At 37.3% G+C, this 21,015-nt stretch overlaps 1 protein-coding gene across 3 annotated transcripts in view; it reads right to left on the reverse strand.

Moving 5' to 3' along the window:
* The window catches only part of CDKL2 (cyclin dependent kinase like 2), a 32,791-nt gene extending 22,483 nt beyond the window's left edge, over nucleotides 1-10,308 (reverse strand). For 2 of the 3 annotated variants that reach the window (XM_036279424.1, XM_036279416.1), the window contains exons 1-4: nucleotides 9,824-10,308; nucleotides 7,263-7,462; nucleotides 3,250-3,444; nucleotides 582-760 (exon numbers count right to left, since the gene is read on the reverse strand). In XM_036279424.1, the coding sequence (XP_036135317.1) occupies nucleotides 582-760; nucleotides 3,250-3,444; nucleotides 7,263-7,430 (542 nt within the window). In that variant the 5' untranslated portion in view covers nucleotides 7,431-7,462; nucleotides 9,824-10,308. The remainder of the gene's footprint in view (nucleotides 1-581; nucleotides 761-3,249; nucleotides 3,445-7,262; nucleotides 7,463-9,823) is intronic. The other variant, XM_036279432.1, reaches the window with a different exon arrangement.
* Between the last annotated feature and the right edge of the window lie 10,707 nt (nucleotides 10,309-21,015).

Raw genomic sequence — 21,015 nt, forward strand, 5'->3', positions numbered from 1 at the left:
AGACCTGGAGAGTATTATGCTAAGCGAAATAAGCCAATCAGAGAAAGACAAAAACCATATGATCTCACTTATTTGTGGAATATAATGAACAAAACAAACTGATGAACAAAATAGATCCAGAGATATAGAAGTAAGGTTTAGACTGACAAACCTCAGAAGAGGGGGTCGTGGGGGAGGGAAGAGATAAACCACAGAACTTATATGCATGTATGCATAACCATGGACATAGACAACAATGCTGGGGATGGGGTGGGGGGTGGGGGGATCGGGAGAAAGGTGTCAATGGGGGGGAAAGGAGAAACATCAGTAACAAAAAATAAATCAATTAAAATATTAAAAATTAAAAATAAATAAATAAAATCAATTGCAAGAACTTAAAGAATATGCTGGCATTATTAACATAGGGACAACTACCTTGAAATGGCTCAGTGTCATAGCTATATTATAAAATATTTAAAGGGAAGCACCAAAAATTACAAATCACTTTATAAAGTTACCTAAATTCAAAACTTTCTCTCAGTGTTAGTCTTTTATTACATTAGAAACATATTAACCCCACCACCACCACCGTGATGTCTTACTTGCCATACTTGACATCACCAACCAATAGTTCTGGAGCTCTGTACCATCGGGTTGCCACATAATCAGTATAAACTTCCCCAGGAGCTGCCAATGTCCGCGCAAATCCAAAATCACATAACTTAACAACACCAGACTGGGAGACTAATATATTCTCTGGCTTGATATCTCTATGTATGATCTAAAATTAAAAAGAGAGAGAGAATGACATATAATGGCACATCAAGTTAAGCAGATTAATTATTTTTTGAGCACCTGCCACGTGTAGGGCACTGTTTTAATCCCAATGAATAGCTCTGGCCGGTTTGGCTCAGCGGTTAGAGCGTGGGCCTGCGGTCCGGAGAGACCCGGGTTCGGTTCCCACTAAGGGCATGTACCTTGGTTGCAGTTTGTCCCCGGCTCTGGTCAGTCGTGCGGGTGGCAGCCGCTCGATGTGTCCCTTCACATCGATGTTTCTCTCTCTCTCTGTTCCTCTCTCTCACTCCTACTCTGCCTGGACAAAAAGTGGAAAAATGTCCTCGGGTGAGGATAAAAAATAAATAAATAATCCCAATGAATAGTGAATAGAAATAGAAGTATATAAAATTATTCCTGTCTTTAAAGAACCTGAAATCTAGTTGGACAAGAAATAACATTAATGCTTAAAATTTTATATAAATAAAAAAATTTATATAAATAATCAAAGATACTAGATTTATAGATATAGATATAATTATTATTATTAATTACCAAATCAATTGTTCTGTTACTCACTGCTCTCAAGAGTAAGAGAAAAGCTATAATTGAAGACTGGTTGGTCAAGGAAAAATTTTATGAAAGGGGTAGGCTCTAAGATAGGTCTTTATAAGTATGACCTGGATAAATGTAGAAACGAAAGGGCAATCCAAGTAAAGGCAACAAAGAGAGCAAAATAATGAAGATACAAATAGATTAGGAGACTGTAGAGAAATGTTACTCTAGAGTGGAGGTTATATACTAGGGAGGAAACTTGTCTCGACAGCAAGCCTGAGAAGTCTGAGCTTCTGTCAAGGGCATGGGAACCATGGAAGCGGCATGATCCACATGGTGTTTAAAGATGTTGGCCATAAACAAGCTAAATCAGAGAGAGGGTCTAGAGGCAGGGAAAAGAGCAACCTTTGAGGTAATAAGGGCCTACACTAGGCTTACGCTCAGGAAAATGGAAAGGAGGAGACATAGTTTAGAAATAGTTTAAATCAAGCATCAATAGAGATTAGGAAGTAATCTCAGATATTTTATTGAAACCTGGGAATCTAAAAGAACGTGGATTCATTACCAAAAACTCAGTCTAGAAAATGTTAGTTTTGATGGAATAATTAGTAGTTTAGTTTTAGCTAGGGGGGGCTTTGATGTGGATTGTGGAACACCCAAGAGGAAGCATTTATTCAGACAATTAGAAATGTAAAGAGGGTCAACAAGGTCAGTTGTTAAAATTTGTAAAGAAAAAAGTATGAACACTGGAAAACAATACTACAAATTCTACAGCTAGGAAAAACAAAATATTAGACCTAATTCTCTAACACGAGTAAACTATATTTGGAAAAAAAAAATTGTAAATTTATATATTTAAACTCTTTCAAAGGACCAGCTTTCTAAAGGGAAATCTGTCATTGCTGAGCACTTTACATAGGCTACCAACTTCTATTACATCGTGGTGAGCTCACAGGGCCAGCCCCACATCTACCGTTATCATCTATTACTCTTATAATCACACACAAAAATGTCATTTAAAATATTATGTAAAAGTGGAAGAATAAATGTGTTGACTTATTTATGTTGTACTTTGTGTCATTTTACCAAAAGGTACACTTTTTAAAATCCTCCCCCAAAGATATGTTAATTGATTTTAGAGGGAGAAGAAAGAAGAGAGAGAGAAAGAGAAACATCGATTGGTTGCCTGCCTCCCGTACATGCCCTGACTGGGGATGGAACCCACAACCTAGGTATGTGCTCTGACCAGGAATCAAACATGCAACCTTTTGGTGTACAGATGACACTCCAACCAATGGAGCCACTCAGCCAGGGCTAGTGGTGCTTTTATATGACACACAAAGGATATAAAATTATTGTAATAGACTATAGGGGAAGAACAGGATTTTCATACTTCACAACTCAGCAAGAGAATTTGAATTAGCCTATACATGGATCCTTGGATATAGGTATTTGTCAAAACTCATCACTTAAAATGTGTGCATTTCACTCAGTAAATGTCACCTCAAAAAAAGCAAAGAAATATTAAGCTCTAGTTAATATGTATAGCTGAAGTATTTAGAGTTGAAGTGGACAGATATCTATAATTTGTTTATGAATGCATAAATAAGACATTAATAGATAGATAAGTATATGAATAGATAAATAAATACATCATTAAGAAGTACAGCAAAATATTAACAAGTATAAAATCCAAGTAGTAGGTATATGGGTGTTCTTGGCACATTCTTTCAACTTTTCAGTATGGCCTAAACTTTTCATAATAAAATGTTGGGGAAAAGAATACATGCAATGTGAAACATGAAAGTGTCAATATCAAAGTAACAGATCATTTCCATGACTTTACTGGTCCAAACTTTAAATAAGTATCCCATTAAATTAAATGACTGGTATCTGGAGAGTCAATCATTGGCAAAATAATTATTTAAACTAAATACTTACATTGTGACTATGACAAAATCCAATTCCATTAATAATCTGAAACAAATACTTTTGAACTAGTTGGTAGTCCAGTCCATTTGGAAAGAGTTCCAAGTCATCAAGAATGGTATGGTCAACAAACTCAAAGACTAAGTACCATCGTTTTTTTTTCTTACACACCTCCAACAGATTCACCAGATTTTCATGCCTCAGTTGCTGTTATAAAAAAACACAAAATAGTTTTTACAAGATCAAATGATTAGCAATTAGTGACAATCTAAAATAGATTTCAGCATAAGAAAGGTATATAAATAAAATGCATGAACAATATGAATTAAAAATGTATATTCTGATTTTTAAATTATAGTTAAAAGACCACATTGCTCTAATGTCCTCTCAGAGAACACAATAAAGCCAATGAGAAAAAGAAATGTAGCTCCATGTTTGATGGAACTAAGTAGGATCTATGACCCCTACCCACAACAAATGAGTCAAGGTCAAATAGGAGAGTAGGAAGATACCAAGAAATCATCTGTGGCCACAAAGCTAGCAGAGCAGAGTTCTCCAAATTTGGTGACATACTCTGAAAAGAAAGAAACAAAACAAAACTACCCAAACCTTCTTTGATATAATGAGAACAAGGTTCCAGAAAACAAAACTAACTTACGCTGATTACAATCAGAATAGTTGTGACCTGAGTGGAGGAGGAAGGCAGTAGAGACTGGAGAAGGCATGGGGAGGGGGGGGATTAATATTCTCTTTCTTGATTTGGATGGAAGTTACATGGGTTTGTTCAATTATTTTTTAATACATAGAGATATATTCTTATGATATGTATACTTTTCTACATGTATATGTGAATAAAAAGTTGAAAGAAGAAAAAAAAAGATCCAGACATAAAAGAACAAACTTACAAAAGAGCAACAATTGGACTGACAACTGAATTCTCAAGAGCCACAATGGAAGCCAGAGGACAAAACAATGTTATTTTCATTTTGTTAAAAGAAAACAATTGTCAACCTAAAATTCCATACACAGCAAAAATAGCGTTCATGAATAATAATAAAGACATTTTCTTGCAGACTAAAATTGAAATGTTTTCTCTACAGTAGATCCTCACAAAAGGAAATTATAAACAAGAAGGGAGGAGATCACAGATAAAAATCTTAGATGCAGAAAGGAAGGAAGAACAAAAAATATGTTGGAAAAAAAAAAAAAAACCAAAACCTAAATAAACACTTAAAAATAAATATGTCTTATGGTGTTTGAATATATATAAGGGTTAATCTATGACAAAGTTAGTGTAAAAGATAAAAGGAATAACCAAAGATAAGTATTGCAAGGTTTAGAGGAAGGATAAAAGTACTGGATACTGGTAGACTTTAACAAATGTCTAATGTAACCACAAAAAAGTAGAAACAATATATAATTGTCTAAGTATTTGAACAAAATAATGGAATGATAAATGTAATCAATCCAAAGGCATAAAGGAAAAAGAAAAGAAAAGAAATACAGAACCAATGAGACAAATTGCATATATTAAGATGGTAGATTTCTACCTAAATATATCAGAAGCTACATTACATGTAGATGGAGTAATTGTTCCAATTAAAATGTAGGTTGTCAAAAAGGATAAAAAGCAATATGTTTACAAGAGACACATCTAAACAAGCCTTGAGAAAAATTTAAACTAAAAAGATAGCCCTGGCCGATTTGGCTCTGCAGTTAGAGAGTCAGCCCACGGACGGGAGAGTCCGGGGTTCAGTTCCCGCTAAGGGCACATACCTAGGTTGCAGTTTGTCCCCAGCCCCGGTTGGGGTTGTGTGGGTGGCAACCAGTTGATGTGCCTCTCTCACATTGATATTTCTCTCTCTCTCTTCCTCCCCTCTCTCCCTCCAGCACTATCTGAAGATAAATGCAAAAATGTCCTCGGGTGAGGATAAAAAAATAAGGTATACAATGCAAACACCAACCAAAATTAAACTAGTGTAGCCTTATTAGTTTCAGACAAAATAGACTTTAAGAAAAAACATACTATAATAAAATAATTATTTCAAGATGATGAAAGATTTGATTCGGCATGAAGATATAATAATTCTAAATATAATATACTAATAATATGGTCTTTCCTTTTATAAAGTTGAACCTTAACTCAATTACAATGAAAAAGGGACAAATCAATAATCACCGAGGAAGATTTTAACATATGTCTTCTCAGTACTGGATAGAATAAGCACACACACAACAAAAACAATTGGTGAGTCTGGCCGGTGTGGCTCAGTGGTTGAGCGTTGACCCATGTACCAAGAGGTCACTGGTTTGATTCCCGGGCAAGACACATGCCCAGGTTGTGGGCCTGATCCCCAGTGGAGGGCATGCAGGAGGCGGCCAATCGATGTTCTCTCTCATTGATGTTTCTATCTCTCCCTCTCCCTTCCTCTCTCTCTAAAATCAATAAAGAAAAAAATAATAACCCAATTAGTGAGAATTTAAAATATTTGATAAATGCAAGTAACAAAGCTAACTTAATGGAATACTTTTCAAGTGCATGAGATTTTTTTGTTTGTTTGTTTACTATATTCTGAACCAAAAAGCATGTATCAAGAAATTTCAAAGGAATAAAATCGTATATAGTATATTCTTAGTTCACAGGTCAATTGTGTCAAAAGAAAAAAACCAGAGGAGGAAAATCTAGAAAGTCTTCATGTTTGGGAATAAGAAAATATTTTGAACTGCTAGTTAAAATTTCTGCAATACATAACAAACTGTTCTGAGAGGGAATGTATAGCCTTAAATGCATAAATGAGGAGGGAAAGGCTGGAAATGAAAGAAATAAGCACCTGTCTCAACAGGTTAGAGAAAAGAACTACAAAATAAATCCATCCAAAATAAGTAGAAGGGATGAAATACCAAAGAACAAAAATTAATAAAATAGAAGAAAAATACATGATAGAGAGGGTCAACACAGCTAAACATTGGTTCTTTCTAAAGATAGAGTTGATAAACTTCTCATGAGCCTGATTTAAAAAGAGAGCGATAACATAGCAGGCCTGAAACTGCTATCCTTAGATAGGTCTGCTTGCAAAGTGAGTCCTTGGCTGTTACCTGGGAACTTAGATTTCAGGGGGGTTGCCTTCACTTCCAAAACTGATAAAAATGGCTCACTGTGCAAACAATATTGCTTATGTTGAATATCTGCATTCCTTCTGGGAGTCTGGAATTTTGGTAGGAGCCAGGCAGAGGTGACTACATATCAGCCACCAATAAAAACTCTGCACACTGAGTCTCTAATGAATTTCCTTGGTAGACAATATTTCACCATTCATTGCTGGAGGAAATAAGTGTGTCCTGTGTGACTCCATTAGAAGAGGATTCTTGGAAGCCTGTAACAGGTTTCCTCTGGAATTATGCCATGTGCCTTTCCCCTTTGCTGAGTTTGCTTTATATTCTTTATTATTATTATTATTTTATTTTTCTTTATTGATTGGAGAGAGAAAGTGAGAGGGAGAAAAAGATAGAAACATCGATGAGAGAGAACATTGATTGGCCGCCTCCTGCATGCCCCCCCCCCCCCACCCGGATCTGGCCCACAAGCTAGGCATGTGTTCTGATGAGAATTGAACCGGTGACCTCTTGGTGCGTGGATCAATGCTCAACCACTGAGCCACACCGGCCGGATGCTTTATATTCTTTCACTGTAATAAATCATAGCTATAAGCACAACTATTGCTGAGTGCCATGAGTTCTCCTAGTAAATCATTGAACCTTGGGGTGGTCTTTGGGACAACCCCAGTAGATGATTGGTAGGTACACAGATAGGCAGATATAGACAGAAGCAACGAATACTTTGTAAATCATGTCATAAATGATTATGGATATGTAATCATTTTGTTTATTGCCAAAAAAGAAGAAATTTATACTTTAAACCTTGTTATAAATAAAACAAATATAAAAACAGTAATTTTTCCCAAAAAATGTAATTTTGATCAAGAAACAACTTATTTTTTAAACAAAATGCACATATATTTACTCACCTTTAGTAACTTGATTTCTCGCATAGCAATTTTTTTAACCATTTTGTCATCATCACTTTCTAAGAACTTCTTGATGGCTACAATTCTTCCACTATCTTTATTCCTACACTTCATCACCATTCCATAGCTCCCTTCTCCAACCAATCCTAGGTTCTCATATTTTTCCATTTTAATTCAAAACCAGGAGGATTTTTTTCTTGCTATAGAAACCAAAACATAGTTAATAATGTTAAGTATATTTATTTTCTCCATCTTCCCAGCAAATTAATCCTTCCCCACTTGTTTTCCATATTAAAGCAGTCACTGTGCTGATGGTTCTCCTTTGCTGATTTACAAATTCTTATTGTTTCCAATTCTAAGCTATGTTTTCAAAACATTCATATACATTTCATAATAGACAACACAAACATAACTGAAGCCATTAACTTTAAATTTAAATTACTAAATGTCATGTTGATGAAATTCAATATATGTTTAATTCAGATAAAGGAACACTTGAACTATTGTACAAAACAATTACAGCTCACTTTAGAAAAATATGATTCTTTTTTACACAAAGGTGAAAAAGGTGCAAGTGAATTTGGTGTTAGTGAAGATCAATGGTTAGTTTTTTTACGTCAGGATTAAAAGATCAAAATTGGAAATCTTTATACACTCTATTCAACTGGGAAAAATATTGTTCACAAAATGATCACTTACCAAGTGAACACTAAGAATCTTTGATAAACTATTTTTATTTATTTTTATTACTATAGTAATTAAATTGCTATATCAAACTTACAAAATAATAGCAATGACATCACAGTATATAGGCAGATACTTAGAAATTAAATAGCAGTAGTACTAAATACAATGTTTTAAAAATCATTTTAATGATTACTCACTGTGAGAATGATCATTTTAATTTTGTGTTTAGAATTCTTTTATATTCCCATTATGTGTCATTTTTTGGATAAAGACAATCCTAATAAAATCTTTTTTACTTTACTAATGATTGATGAAGGTTCAATGATCATTCCACTACATATTTTGGTACAGAAAAAAAAACTTTTCAGTTCAAATACAGATAGATTTTAATTCATAAATTTTCATTGGCAATTTCAAAGTTAAATTTATTTTTTAAATTTGGTGTTGAAATTTAATTCTAGAAACAAAAATAAAAAATATTAATCTTAATCCCAATATGGTTCTAAAAGTTTGAAGAGAAAGAAATATCTTTAGGTAACTATATATTCAAGTGATGATTCATAGTTAATTTTTTTTCTTCTTTATTGATCTTTAGAGAGAGAGGAAGGGACAGGGAGTGAGAGATAGAAACATTGATGAGAGAAAACATTGATTGGCCGCCTCCAGCATGCCCTTCCGACTGAGGATTTGGCCCACAACCTGGGCATGTGCCCTGCCAAGAAATCGAAGAGGGACTTATCAGTCCTAGGGGTGATGCTCAATTCACTGAGCCACACCAGCCAGGCCCAGTGATTAAAATTTTTAAATCTGTCAATATAAAAACACTCTTTAATAAAACATGGGAGAAAAATATTCTCATCTATTACACAATCTCAAACTAATTTGCTCAGATTGTGAATTGTGATGCTTTTACTTGCTTCCTGGTTGGTACACTGATGACAAAGATAATACAAATATCCTCTTTGTTCTAGCAAACTATGAGAGTCCAATGAATACATTTTACATATGATAATTTAGGGCTCTTATTACATAGATATACATGAAAATTGATCCTGGGGGTGGGGAGTGAAGAAAGAATGAAAATAAATCCCAGTCAACACCAATTCAAATTATTTTATTATTTTACTACCAGCTTTGATACTAGGTTCTACTATAAACTGTTTACACAGCCATGTCCCAACACTAACTTTCCATACATTTGACATTTTAACTTTGATTTAATGTTTATTAGCTATTTTCCAAAAAAAAGTGTTTGAAAATTTTTTTCGATGTAATTTTTCTCCTTAATTATTATTCCTTCCACTAAGACAACATGTTTTATCAAGGACTAAACTGTAGGTTTATCATGTTAAGAAGAAAAATAGATGGAATCTACAACCTGCATGTTTTAAAAACATTTTGCAACTGGTGTCCCCGATATTTGAAAATGCGAAGTAAACACAATTAAAATTACCTTAAGTATATCTAAGATGTTCTGAAACATATCTTAAGCTAACATTGTGTAAGTTAACTACAAATTTATTCTTGCAGCCAACTGCACATTTGGTCACAGCACATTGAGCACACCTATTTTTCAAGGGGCACTGCCTTGCACATACCTTAAAAGTATCACAGCTTAAAAAACCTCTTGTTTTCTGAAACAGTTACTCATAAACTGTAACTTTTCATGCCTTCTACTCCTGAATGTAAGGGTAATACAAACGAAGCCTTGCCGACTGGCAGTGCAGTATTTCTGGACATGTTTCATGTCAGCATATAGTTCCAACACCAACAATTTAGGTAAAAATAATGCTAATTTATTTTATTAAAGAGATTGAAACCTATTATACATAAAAGAATGAGATAATAGAGGCCTTTAAAAGTATTATACTTACTGCTTCTTTAATATCCTTTCACGTGGAAAGTCCCAAAGGTTTTCAACTTGGAAACAAATTTGAGGTGAAATTCATTTCGCTCGCAGGTCTAAAAGATGCTGACTACCAAGCTAGCAATTTCACTGCTGTCGGGATTCCTTGCGCGGACACAGTCACAGGTCCCAGGTGAAGCACGCAGGGAGGCAGAGTGGCCTCGGCCCGCCCCAAGCTCTTACTCAGGAGGACCACTGGCTGCATGCTGTCGTCGTCAAGGAAACGACCTCACTCTGTCCCCAACCATAGGCACAGTCGCCAGGGATAGGGCCCAGGTCAGAATGCGCCCACAGCAGGCACCGACACCTGTTAAGGCCAAGGCCTGCAGGGAAATTAGCTGGGGTGGGAGGGCACCGTCTCCCAGCTGGGAAGGTGCCCAGTACCTGGACTCTGGGAACCTGCTCCGCTCCAGCTAGCCCTGGGCGAAGGCGTTGGCCACCCAGCTGCAAGGGGGCGGGTCCTTACCCTGCGCCAAGCATCCCATGTTCTGATTGGCTGATCTCTGTCGTCATGAGCTATGATTGGCTTAGCGCCAACCACCCTTCCCTTCACCTGGGGCTCCGCCCGGGTTCTGTTCACTGAGGAGCAGGCGCCAGCATCTGGACACACCTACGTTCTCAAGTAAGGAGACGCCTTTCCGCCTTCACAGGGAGACCTCTCCGTGCAAATGAGGGCAAGAGACGATTCTGGTGCTCATAGAGAGGGTACAAGTGGTGGTGATTTGTAGAATTGGGAGAAAATTGGAAAGGGAGAACATGCAAAGAGCTCCACGAAGTGTTCCCCACAGCTTCCCCCTCTGGGGCGGGGAGCAGCCCATTGAGCCCTCACCCGGGAAGGTTCGGTGCGAGCGTTGGGGCCAGTCTGTGCCAGGTCGGGGATGACGGTGTCAGTCTAGGAGGTGACTAATAGGTGAGGCAAGGTGAAGTAGGTAGGTGACGACAGAACTGACGTTGGGAGGGACCTTGAGTATAGCCTAGGCACTGAAAGTGAGGGAAATGGAGATAATGGATGAAATAAGGGGGGAAAGGCTTGGATGGCTGGAGAACTACACAATACTGGCATAAGGCAGCCAAGAAGGGTGCATTTGCGGGGTGGGATCTTTAAGGCACAGACCAACTCGATCCATACATAACCAGGCAAGACTGGTAGGTCAGAATCATGCACATGCTGAAGTCACACAAGAAACAGGGTTTTCCTCATTTTCAAAAAATTTTGGGTTTAGGCCACACCCCTGCAGTAAGGAAGCCTTTGGCACCCAGTTATTTTCACATTAAATCATGAAAACTAAACGTTTTATAATCATATTTGGTCTCTATCTTGATCCAGTTAAGAGTGTTCTGGATAGCAGATATTTATACCCACAGTCAATATTATGGTATTAATTCCTTTTTGTATACTAAGAAAAATATTCTGGTTTATAATCTTTTATGAGTTTGGTTAGCATGAATTAATCTTCCAGTGCTTGATCACCTTGTTCAAACAGTTTTAAATCTAGTTCCTGGACCTATTTATATTGAGGACAAGACCCAGGACCTAGGTATGAAAATAATGTAATTCTTTGGTCAGTCCAAGATATGTGTCTTAGTATAGCAATTAGCTCTATCCTTTGCTATGACTAAGTTGGAGGGAGCCATGCCCAATTTTGTTACCTGTGGCTATAACAGAATCTGATGAACTTCTTTGATATGAGGGGCAAATCCCCCTTTACAAAGTGGCAAATCCAGGTTTTGGGGGCGTGAAGCTTGGCAAGAATGCAAAATTATTTTGCGTTTGCAACTTTACAAAAACATTCAACATAAATATTTTAAAGGCCCCTCCAAGTAAGAGGCTCTGAAGCTTACATCCCATAGGGAACCAAAAGGTTAAAAACTAAAAATACTAGATTTGGTGAATAGGTAGCACTTACAAAAACAATTTTTAGAAAAATTGAGTTTGAGGAGATGGGGAATTCAAGAATTATACATCCTTGCCCGGCTGGTGTGGCTCAGTGGATTGAGCTTTGTCCAATGGACTGACAGATCCTGGTTCAATTCCTGGTCAGGGCACATGCCTGGGTTGTGGGCTCAATACCCAGTAGAGGGCATGCAGGAGGCAGCCAATTAATGTTTCTCTCTCACATCAATATTTCTATCTCTCCCCCTTCCTCTCTCTCTAAAAAAAAAAAAAAAAAAAAAATTACATATCCTAGGTAAAATCATTTACATGTTTGCTAAAGAGGAGGTAGCACTATGTAGATACAGGATTAGGCTGTTTATTTCTTCTTTTTAAACAGGGAAATCTTTGTGGGGGAAAAGAATGGAGAGAGAAGCTTTAAAGAGGCAAGAAAAGAAATAATTAATGAAAAAAATGAAGACAGGTAGTAAAGAGAAGGTATTAAAGTATGAAAAGGGCTTATTGAAGAGTTTTAAAGTAAAGGGTTTTAAAGAAAACTGAGAAAAGTGTTGGGCATATGAGCTGGCCTAGATCTTCTCAGTAAAAGAACTTCATTTTTGCAAACAGATCATGGTGAGTTTCAGTCTTAAGCATTTGAGAGCAGAAACTCCTTGAAACAGATAGTTATGAGAAAAGTCATTTTGATGTAAAAGGAATTAAAAATAGTAAAATGTGCCCACTGGAAACCAACTGACTCCGTTTCATGGGACTTGGCATCCCCAAGGACAAGAATGGAGAAAATAGAGGGTATGTAAACTACCTCTTAGAGAATTTGTAGTGCAGATTATACAAAGAAGTTAAGAAATTGAGGATGATGAAGAAAGCACCACTGAAATGGCTTGCCATGGGTTCCAGCTAGATAGAAAGACAAATTGTCATGTAAGTTAGCTAATAAACTGAAAATACAGAGGCAGTAGGGAGTAGAGGTCATATAGGCATGAAGAATAAATTTAATAGAAGTGAAATAGGCCTGGCCAGTGTGGCTCAGTGGTTGAGTGTCAACCCATGCACCAAGAGGTTGCCAATTCAATTCCTGGTCACATGCCCAGGTTGTGGGCCCCATCCCCAGTAGGGGGCATGCAGAAGGCAGCCAAACGATATTTCTCTCTCTCCTCCCTTCCTCTCTCTCTAAAATAATAATAAAAAAAATTTTTTTTTAAAGAAGTGAAATAGGAAAGTTACTGTAAAAGAAATCAATTTGTAAATTTAAGATCTTAGAAATGGTACCATCTTCAACTGGATTCAGTGCTACTGTACAACATGGATGAATCTTGAACATTATGCTAAGTGAAAGAAGCCAGACATAAAAAGCCACGTATAATAAGATTGTATTTATATAAAGTGTCCAGCACAGGCAAATCCATAGGAACAGAAAGTAGACTAGTGGTTACCAGGGACTGAGAGGGATATGGGAATGAGAGACTACTAATGGGTACAGGGTATCTTTTTAGGGTGATGAAAATGTTCTGGAATTAGTGATGGTTCAACTTTAGTAAATATACTAAAAACCACTGAATTGTATACTTTAAAAGGGTGAAATTCTTGTATTGAACTATATCTCAATTAAAAAAATAGACTACATGCCTGGCCAGTGTGGCTCACTGGATAAGCATCAACCCATGCACCAAGAGGTTGCCAGTTCGATTCCTGGTCAGGGCACATGCCCAGGTTATGGGCCAAATCCCCAGTCAAGGGCATGCAGGAGGCAGCCAATTGATGTTCTCTCTCACTGATGTTTCTATCTCTCCCTCTCCCTTCCTCTCTCTCTAAAATCAATAAAGAAAAATAAATAAATAAAGTGATTAAGACAACTGGAATTTGGAAACCTAAAATACTATACCTCACTTATTTTGCCAAGTTCAACATAACACCATGTCTTTACTTAATAGTCACCAACACATCTATACTTTAACCGTGTGAACCTGGGAATCCATTTATTTTTTTTTAATCCTCACCAGAGGGTATTTTCCCATTGATTTTCAGATAGAGTGGGAGGGAGGGAGAGAGGGACAGGCACAGGGAGAGGGAGGGAGGAAAAAATAGGGAGGGGGGCAGAGAGGGAGGAGAGGAAGAGGGAGAGAGAGAAACATGGATGTAAGAGACACACATTGATTGGTTGCCTCCTGCACGACTGCGACCAAGGCCAGGAAATCAAACCTGTGACTCTTTGGTCCTCGGGCCAATGCTCCAACCACTAAGCCAAACTGGCCAGGACAGGAATCCATTTAAGTGTTAAAAATAGTATACATTCTATTTGCACTGGTAACAGGCCTCTTATGAAAACTCTTCCTTAACATTCCATCTCTCGCTAGCCTCCACCAGGGTAAAAAAGTACATATTTTACCCCTAATATGTACTTTTTCATATTAGGGGTAAAAAAACATGTTTGAGCCATTAAACATTCTGGGGTCTATTATAGCAGTTAGTCACCCTAATTAATCCACTACCTTTTTTGACTTCCTTACAGACTCAACTGCCTATTTCTTTTTAAGATAAACTCTTGAAGAGCTTTCCATGACACCAATTTTGTCTTCCTAGTTTCTTTGTATGCTTCTCCTGTACTAGATCCCTCTGTTCATCTACATAGCAAAACTACAGAAAAAAATGTGTTCATTTCTTACCTTCAGTTCTCTTGGGCTTTCATCCTTACCGCTTCACTGAAATAGTTCTTCACAAATCATTAAGACCTACATCCTGCCAAAGCCATCTGTAGCAGAGATTACTAGTTACAATAAGGTGGTTCTTTTTTACTGTGTGGCTTCTTTTGTTCAAGCTCCATTGCAGTTAGGGGTGGTCATAGGACTGAATTCAAGCCACATGGGTACCATTTCCAGTCCTGGTCCATAAAAATCTCCATTCAAGATCCTCTGTGTTCCTTTTCCCTTTCAGCTAGCTACAAGGGAGAAGACTACAGTCAGGGGGAGGGCCAGGCCACTGGCCTCTTCATTACCACTCTTGTACTTTTTCATATTAGGGGTAAAAAAACATGTTTGAGCCATTAAACATTCTGGGGTCTATTATAGCAGTTAGTCACCCTAATTAATCCACTACCTTTTTTGACTTCCTTACAGACTCAACTGCCTATTTCTTTTTAAGATAAACTCTTGAAAGAGCTTTCCATGACACCAATTTTGTCTTCCTAGTTTCTTTGTATGCTTCTCCTGTACTAGATCCCTAAATTTGGGGAGGATCTAAGGGCTCAGTCCTCGGCCTCATCCTCTGTACACTCTCTTCCTAGATCTCATTTAATCAAATAGCTGCAAAGACCCATACAGACAACTCATAGCACTGAGTTCTCTTCAGAATTCCAAAATAATACCCGGTGACATTCATTCTTGGATATCCAATTGGCACATGAAACTTAACATGGTTAAAAGAAAACTTTATTTTCCTGCCACAATCCACTCCTGCATCAAAATCCCAGGAATCCCTTGAAAATTTTTTCCTTCACATTCAAAATCCAATCCATAATAGTCTGGTAGGTTCCATCTACAAAATAAATCATATTACCTAACCATTTATCATATCTGCTACAACTCTATCCAAGCCACTATCACCATTAGCTGACATTTTGACAGGCCCCTCACAAATTCAGATCACATCACTTCCCTGTTCAGATCCATACAATCCTAGTACAAAAGTAAAATCCAAACTACAAGGCCACCCTTAAATTAGCTCTTACCTACCTCTTGATATCATCTGCTTACTGTTATGGCCACACTGGCCTTATTGCCGTTGAATACAAACTTTCCAAAGGGCCTCTGCATTTGTCCATCCTTCCTTTTTGGAACGTTCTTCCTTCAGATCTCATGACTGCCTTCTCTTCAATTCAGACCTCAAATGTACCTCTTCATTAGAGGCCTTTCATTACCACCCTTGATAATGATTAAGGAACAGCCCCATCTCCAGTCACTATTACATTCTCTACCTTAGTTTTACCCATTAGCCATGTGATTTTGGAAAAGTAGTTAATTCCGCTGTGCTTGAGTTAACCCTTCTATAAAATAAGTGGCACTCCTCCTCAAAGGATTGCTGTTAGGACTAAATGACTGTGTTGTGTCCAAAACTAATCAGGACTAGTATTACTTGTCTACATATTTGTTGCCGCCCTCCCTCAAAAAAAATACAAGTTTGCCTGGCCAGTGTGGCTCAGTGGTTGAGTGTCGACCCATGCACCAAGAGGTCACTGGTTCGATTCCAAGTCAGGGCAAATGCCCAGGTTGTGGGCCCAATCCCCAGTAGGGAGTGTGCAGGTGGTGGCCAATTGATATTCTCTCTCATCAATGTTTCTCTCTCTAAAATCAATTTTTTAAAAAAGTAAAAACAGGGCTATCAGATTAAACAATATATGTAAAATGACAGGCCCTCAAAATTATTTTTGCTTTCAGCTTGGAGGCTTAGGTGCAACTTTCTTGGGCTGTCCCAAATCTGGGTTCACCTGACACCAGCCGCCTCCACTATGCTGAAGAAGTTCGACCCCAAAGAGATCAAAGGTATACTTGAGGTACACTCGTGGGGAAGTCAGGGCCAAGTCAACCCTTGCCAAGATTGGCTCCCTGGGCCTGTCTCCAAAAAAGGATGGTGACGACATCACCAAAGCAGCCAGTGACTGGAAGGGTTTGAGGATTACAGTACAACTGACTAATCAGAAACACAGGCCCAGACTGAGGTAGAGACTTCAGCCTCTGCCCTGACCATCAAAGTCCTCAAAGAACCCTGAAGAGGCAGAAAGATGCAAAAACACATTAAGCACAGTGGAAATAGTCACTTTTGATGAGACGGTCAATAATGCCCAATAGATGTAGCACTGATCTTTAGCTAGAGAACTCTCTGGAACCCTTAGAGATCCTGGGGACTGCCCAGTCTGTGGGCTGCAGTGCTGATGGCTGCCACCCTCATGACCTCATAGATGACATTAGCAGTAGAGGAGTGGGATCACCGGCTAGTTAAGAATCACAAAGGAGAATGCTTCATTTGACAACCAAAACAAAAATAAAACAAACAAAAACCCCACCCATATGTTTGTTTTTCCCTCAGTTCAGAGACTCACAGTATTTTACAACTATTTGATTTCTGTTCCAAGTCTCTCCTCTGTCTCACTACTTAACCCTGTGCTTTCTGAATGTAGTTCCCAATTAAGGGATCCTTAATTTTAGGCCTGCTAAGACTGGAGGCTATAATTTTACTATTTTCTAAAATAAATCCAGGATAAAAATGCATTGCATTTAAAGTTCAAACCCCCTTTTCTAAAGTTAAAATACTCATCCTTTAAAGCAGATGGACACTTTGGTTAATCTAGTATTCCAAATCATTTCATACTAGTGTGACTTATCCTTTCTGAGCCTGTCTCTTTGGCAGTAAACTAGGTAACTAACATAGCTTGCCTGAATTTTTAATGAAATGTAAAGCTACCAGCTGTGATTCATAGGATACCTTCAAATATTGTAGAAAACTCATTTTAGAGCTAAAAACAAATGTATAACTTTTTTTTATCCTCACCCGAGAACCTTTTGCTTTTTTTGTTGTTGTTCAGATAGAGTGGGAGAGAGAGGGAAAGAAATATCGATGTGAAAGGGACACATCAAGTGGCTGCCTCCCGCACAACCCAACCAGGGCCAGGGCCAAACTGCAACCAAGGTACATGCCCTTAGTGGGAACCGAACCAGGGTCTCTCTGGACCACAGGCCGACGTTCTAACCACTGAGCCAAACGGGCCAGGGATATATAAATTTTATTGGTTACACTATTTTCAAGTAGAAGGGAGTTTTTCATTGATTTCTATCTTTATGCTAACTATCCAGAACTTCATTCTCAAGATACCTCCTAAATTCAGCTGCCGAAAAATAAACTAAACCCATTTTCCTGCTCCCATATTTATCCCATCTATCCTCTACAAGGATATCACTGCCATGCATAATTCTGTTTAAGAGCTTCCTATATCAATGAGAAGAAAATCCAAATGAACTCCTCACCCTGGATATATTATATGTAGTCCCTCTCTCCTACCCCACCTCTTACCATTTTGCCACCCTTTGACCCAACTCTACCTACCACAGCCTCTTTTAACTTCCAAGGTTTTCCTATTTTACAGGTTTTACATTAGCTGGTCCTTCTGACTAGTGCTCCAAAGTTCCATGTCAACTCTGGACCACCATATCACTTCACTGAAGTGAAGTCATTATGACCTACATTCTGCCACTCAGTTGCTTTGCATTATCTTAATACTCCCATAGCATTTACAACAATTTGTCTTCATTATCAAATAAATAAGCTGCCCAGCCAGTGTGGCACAGTGGTTGAGTGTTGACCCATGCACCAAGAGGTCGCTAGTTCGATTCCAGGTCAGGGCACATGGCCAGGCTGTGGGCCTTGATCTCCAGTGGAGGGCATGCAGGAGGCAGTCAATGTTCTCTCATGGATGTTTCTATCTCTCTCCCTCTCCCTAATATCAAAAAAGAAAATAAATAAATAAATAATAAAGCAAGCTCAGGGAGACAATGGACTTCTTATTCACTCATGTATACTCAACGTCAAGGAAAATGCTAGCAGAGGGGAATTCAAACAGTTAAATGGTTTGTCTTCATTTACACAATGTTTAATAGTAGTATAATGAAGAAACACACACATACCAAGGTATTTATAAGGACCGTCTATAGGTTAGAATGTGAGTTCAGTCTTTTACTTGTTTTCCACCACCACTCAAGCTACTACAACTCTAGCATCGTAGCTACTAACTGAAATATGCATCCTTTCACCTGATTTATTCATCACTGAACTTGAATTTTACTCTGTAGTCAGACATTTCCAAATAAAATTACCTTACCCCCACTCCCTGCCCCCACCATTGCTCAGCAAATAAACCTGTTAAGGACAAAAAGACCCTTATTGTTCTGCCCCCTAACTACCTTATTAAATATGCACTCATTCACTCTCTCTAGAATTAAGTCTTTTAGTCGGGCAGCAGGAAACCTTGTTTATCATTTACCAGTTGTACCTAGAGCAGTGCTTGGCACTTCGCAGCTCAACAGTTAAATAACTTGGATGAACCAGTGGAAGTTAAATCAAACATTTCTCTGTTAAGTCAGAGAAATAGAAATGTTTATCATAGAGCTAGATATGCACTAAGTCACTTAGAAAAATAGTTTTGGACTTCCAAATTTTAAATTATCTAGGAATTCTAAAGGGGATGTAGCAAAAAGGATTTTTTAAAAAGATGTTTATGAAACACAGGGTAGAAATGCAACTGATTTACAAAGAGTAACAACATACACTTGCTAAGGGCCCACTACATTGTTTTAGGCGCTTTATTAACCCACTAAATCCTCAGAGCTACCGATGTCACTTTACAAATGAGGAAACATAAGCAAAGGAAAAGGCTAACTAACCCCTGAATGGCAGAGCTGTCATTCACGCCCAGGCTATCTCCAAAGTCCTCCTCTTAACCATTATATTGTTTGGAATCTACTGAATGGACAATATATTGAAGTGAGATAGTGCCTGGCCTAAATGAAACCACCCAGAGAAAGTTCATGGGGAAAGAGATTGAGCACAGAAGGGATTGGGGAACAGCGGTTATGGGACAATAAGAGCAAGTACATTAAGCAAGAGCAGTTAAAATATTATTGTCAGAAAAGTGAAAGCATTCCAAGTAGGCTGCCAGCATTGTCAAAACTCTTTAAGAAACTAGCTCTGGTCAGGGTGCATGCTGGGGCAACCGGTCGATGTGTCTGATAAATAGAAGGGTAGTGATCTTTCTGGGAATGTTTAATTCCAACCCTGCATTTATGGTATACATAAGATATATATGCTACATAAGCAGATTCAAGTCTATTTGTTCAAAATATCCAAAAACTTCATTATTTGGGAATTAACTCAATGGTGCAAATTTTCTCAAACAATTACTCTCTATATGACCAACTGAAATCAGAGAAATTTCTTTCATAAAGTAGATTGTCCACTTATCCAGTAATTTTAAATTTAGAACTCTGGCATCAACTTGATCAAAATAAGACTACTACTAAATAATTAGAAAAATACTTATGAACACAGAATGAAAAGAAAAAGTCAAGGGTCTTTATTCATCTGTAATTGAAATGAAATGATGAGCAAGTTTCCCTAATTTAAAGAAAAAATATTAACATCTAGCCACTAAATTTTCATTCATTTGCTACAAACACTTAGTATTATATAGCACAATTGAAATGAAGCATCTTATGTGGCTAAGTCAAATATTTTGTTTCATATAAATTTCCTGGACCAAACGATAATTTGCTCCTTCAAATTTGGTTTTCAATAGTATGGCATATACATTTTATCCCTTCTTTAAAAAAAAAAAGTTTTTCCACAGCCATAAAGTTAAATGAGTCATTACATTATAATTAAAATGAAAAGTGAGTTTAATATACATTTACAAAAATCTTAAGTCTTCCTTAAGAGTATTTTAAACAATCATTATTCTGGCTTCTCTTCAGTACAAACTTGCAAAGTTCAATTAAAGGAATTTCCATTGAATGTATCAGGAAGAATTTGAAGAATTCAATTCTTCCATCCCTTTTAATGAAGAAAAAGTCTCTAATTCCCAAATTACATATGCTTTAGGACTCATAAATATGATTAAATGATCGTTTCTCCTTTAATCTTTTAGAGCTTGATAAATTGGTTTCAATTTTTGAATTGATTCATAAACTTTAGATAGCCCTCAATATTCCTATCCCTTTTATCCTGTCCTTCTGATATGTGAGGTAACAATCCTTTGGAAAACCCAAGATTTAAAAAAAAACAATGTTTAGTAGTCTGCTTTAGATCATTCTCACCTTCCTTACTATTTATTATTGTTGTAACATTCTTTAACTTGTAAACCAGCCATTTAACTGAACTGGGATAGAACTCTTAACAATGTCTTACTTAAATGCTTTACTTTTATACATAAATTTCACAAATAATAAGCAGTTGGCTTTAGAACAATTCCTTATTTTTACTCAGAATGTGTGAAATGCAAGTGGTAGAAAACATTTTGGAACATAAACCTATAGATTAAATTAGGGACATAGATAAATGCTGCAGACATCAGTAGTTTATTGTTTGTTTAGTCCAAACACATTCAAAATGGAAATTGAAAGAATACTTTCCACCTGAAACAAACTAGCTTCTACTAGCATATAATGCTTAACACATTACAGCAATAAAGATGGTAATTCATTGTCTTCTATACCTACTAAAGCCAAGAT

The sequence above is a fragment of the Molossus molossus genome, unplaced genomic scaffold (assembly GCF_014108415.1).
Source record: "Molossus molossus isolate mMolMol1 unplaced genomic scaffold, mMolMol1.p scaffold_m16_p_1, whole genome shotgun sequence".
Taxonomy (NCBI): Eukaryota; Metazoa; Chordata; class Mammalia; order Chiroptera; family Molossidae; genus Molossus; species Molossus molossus.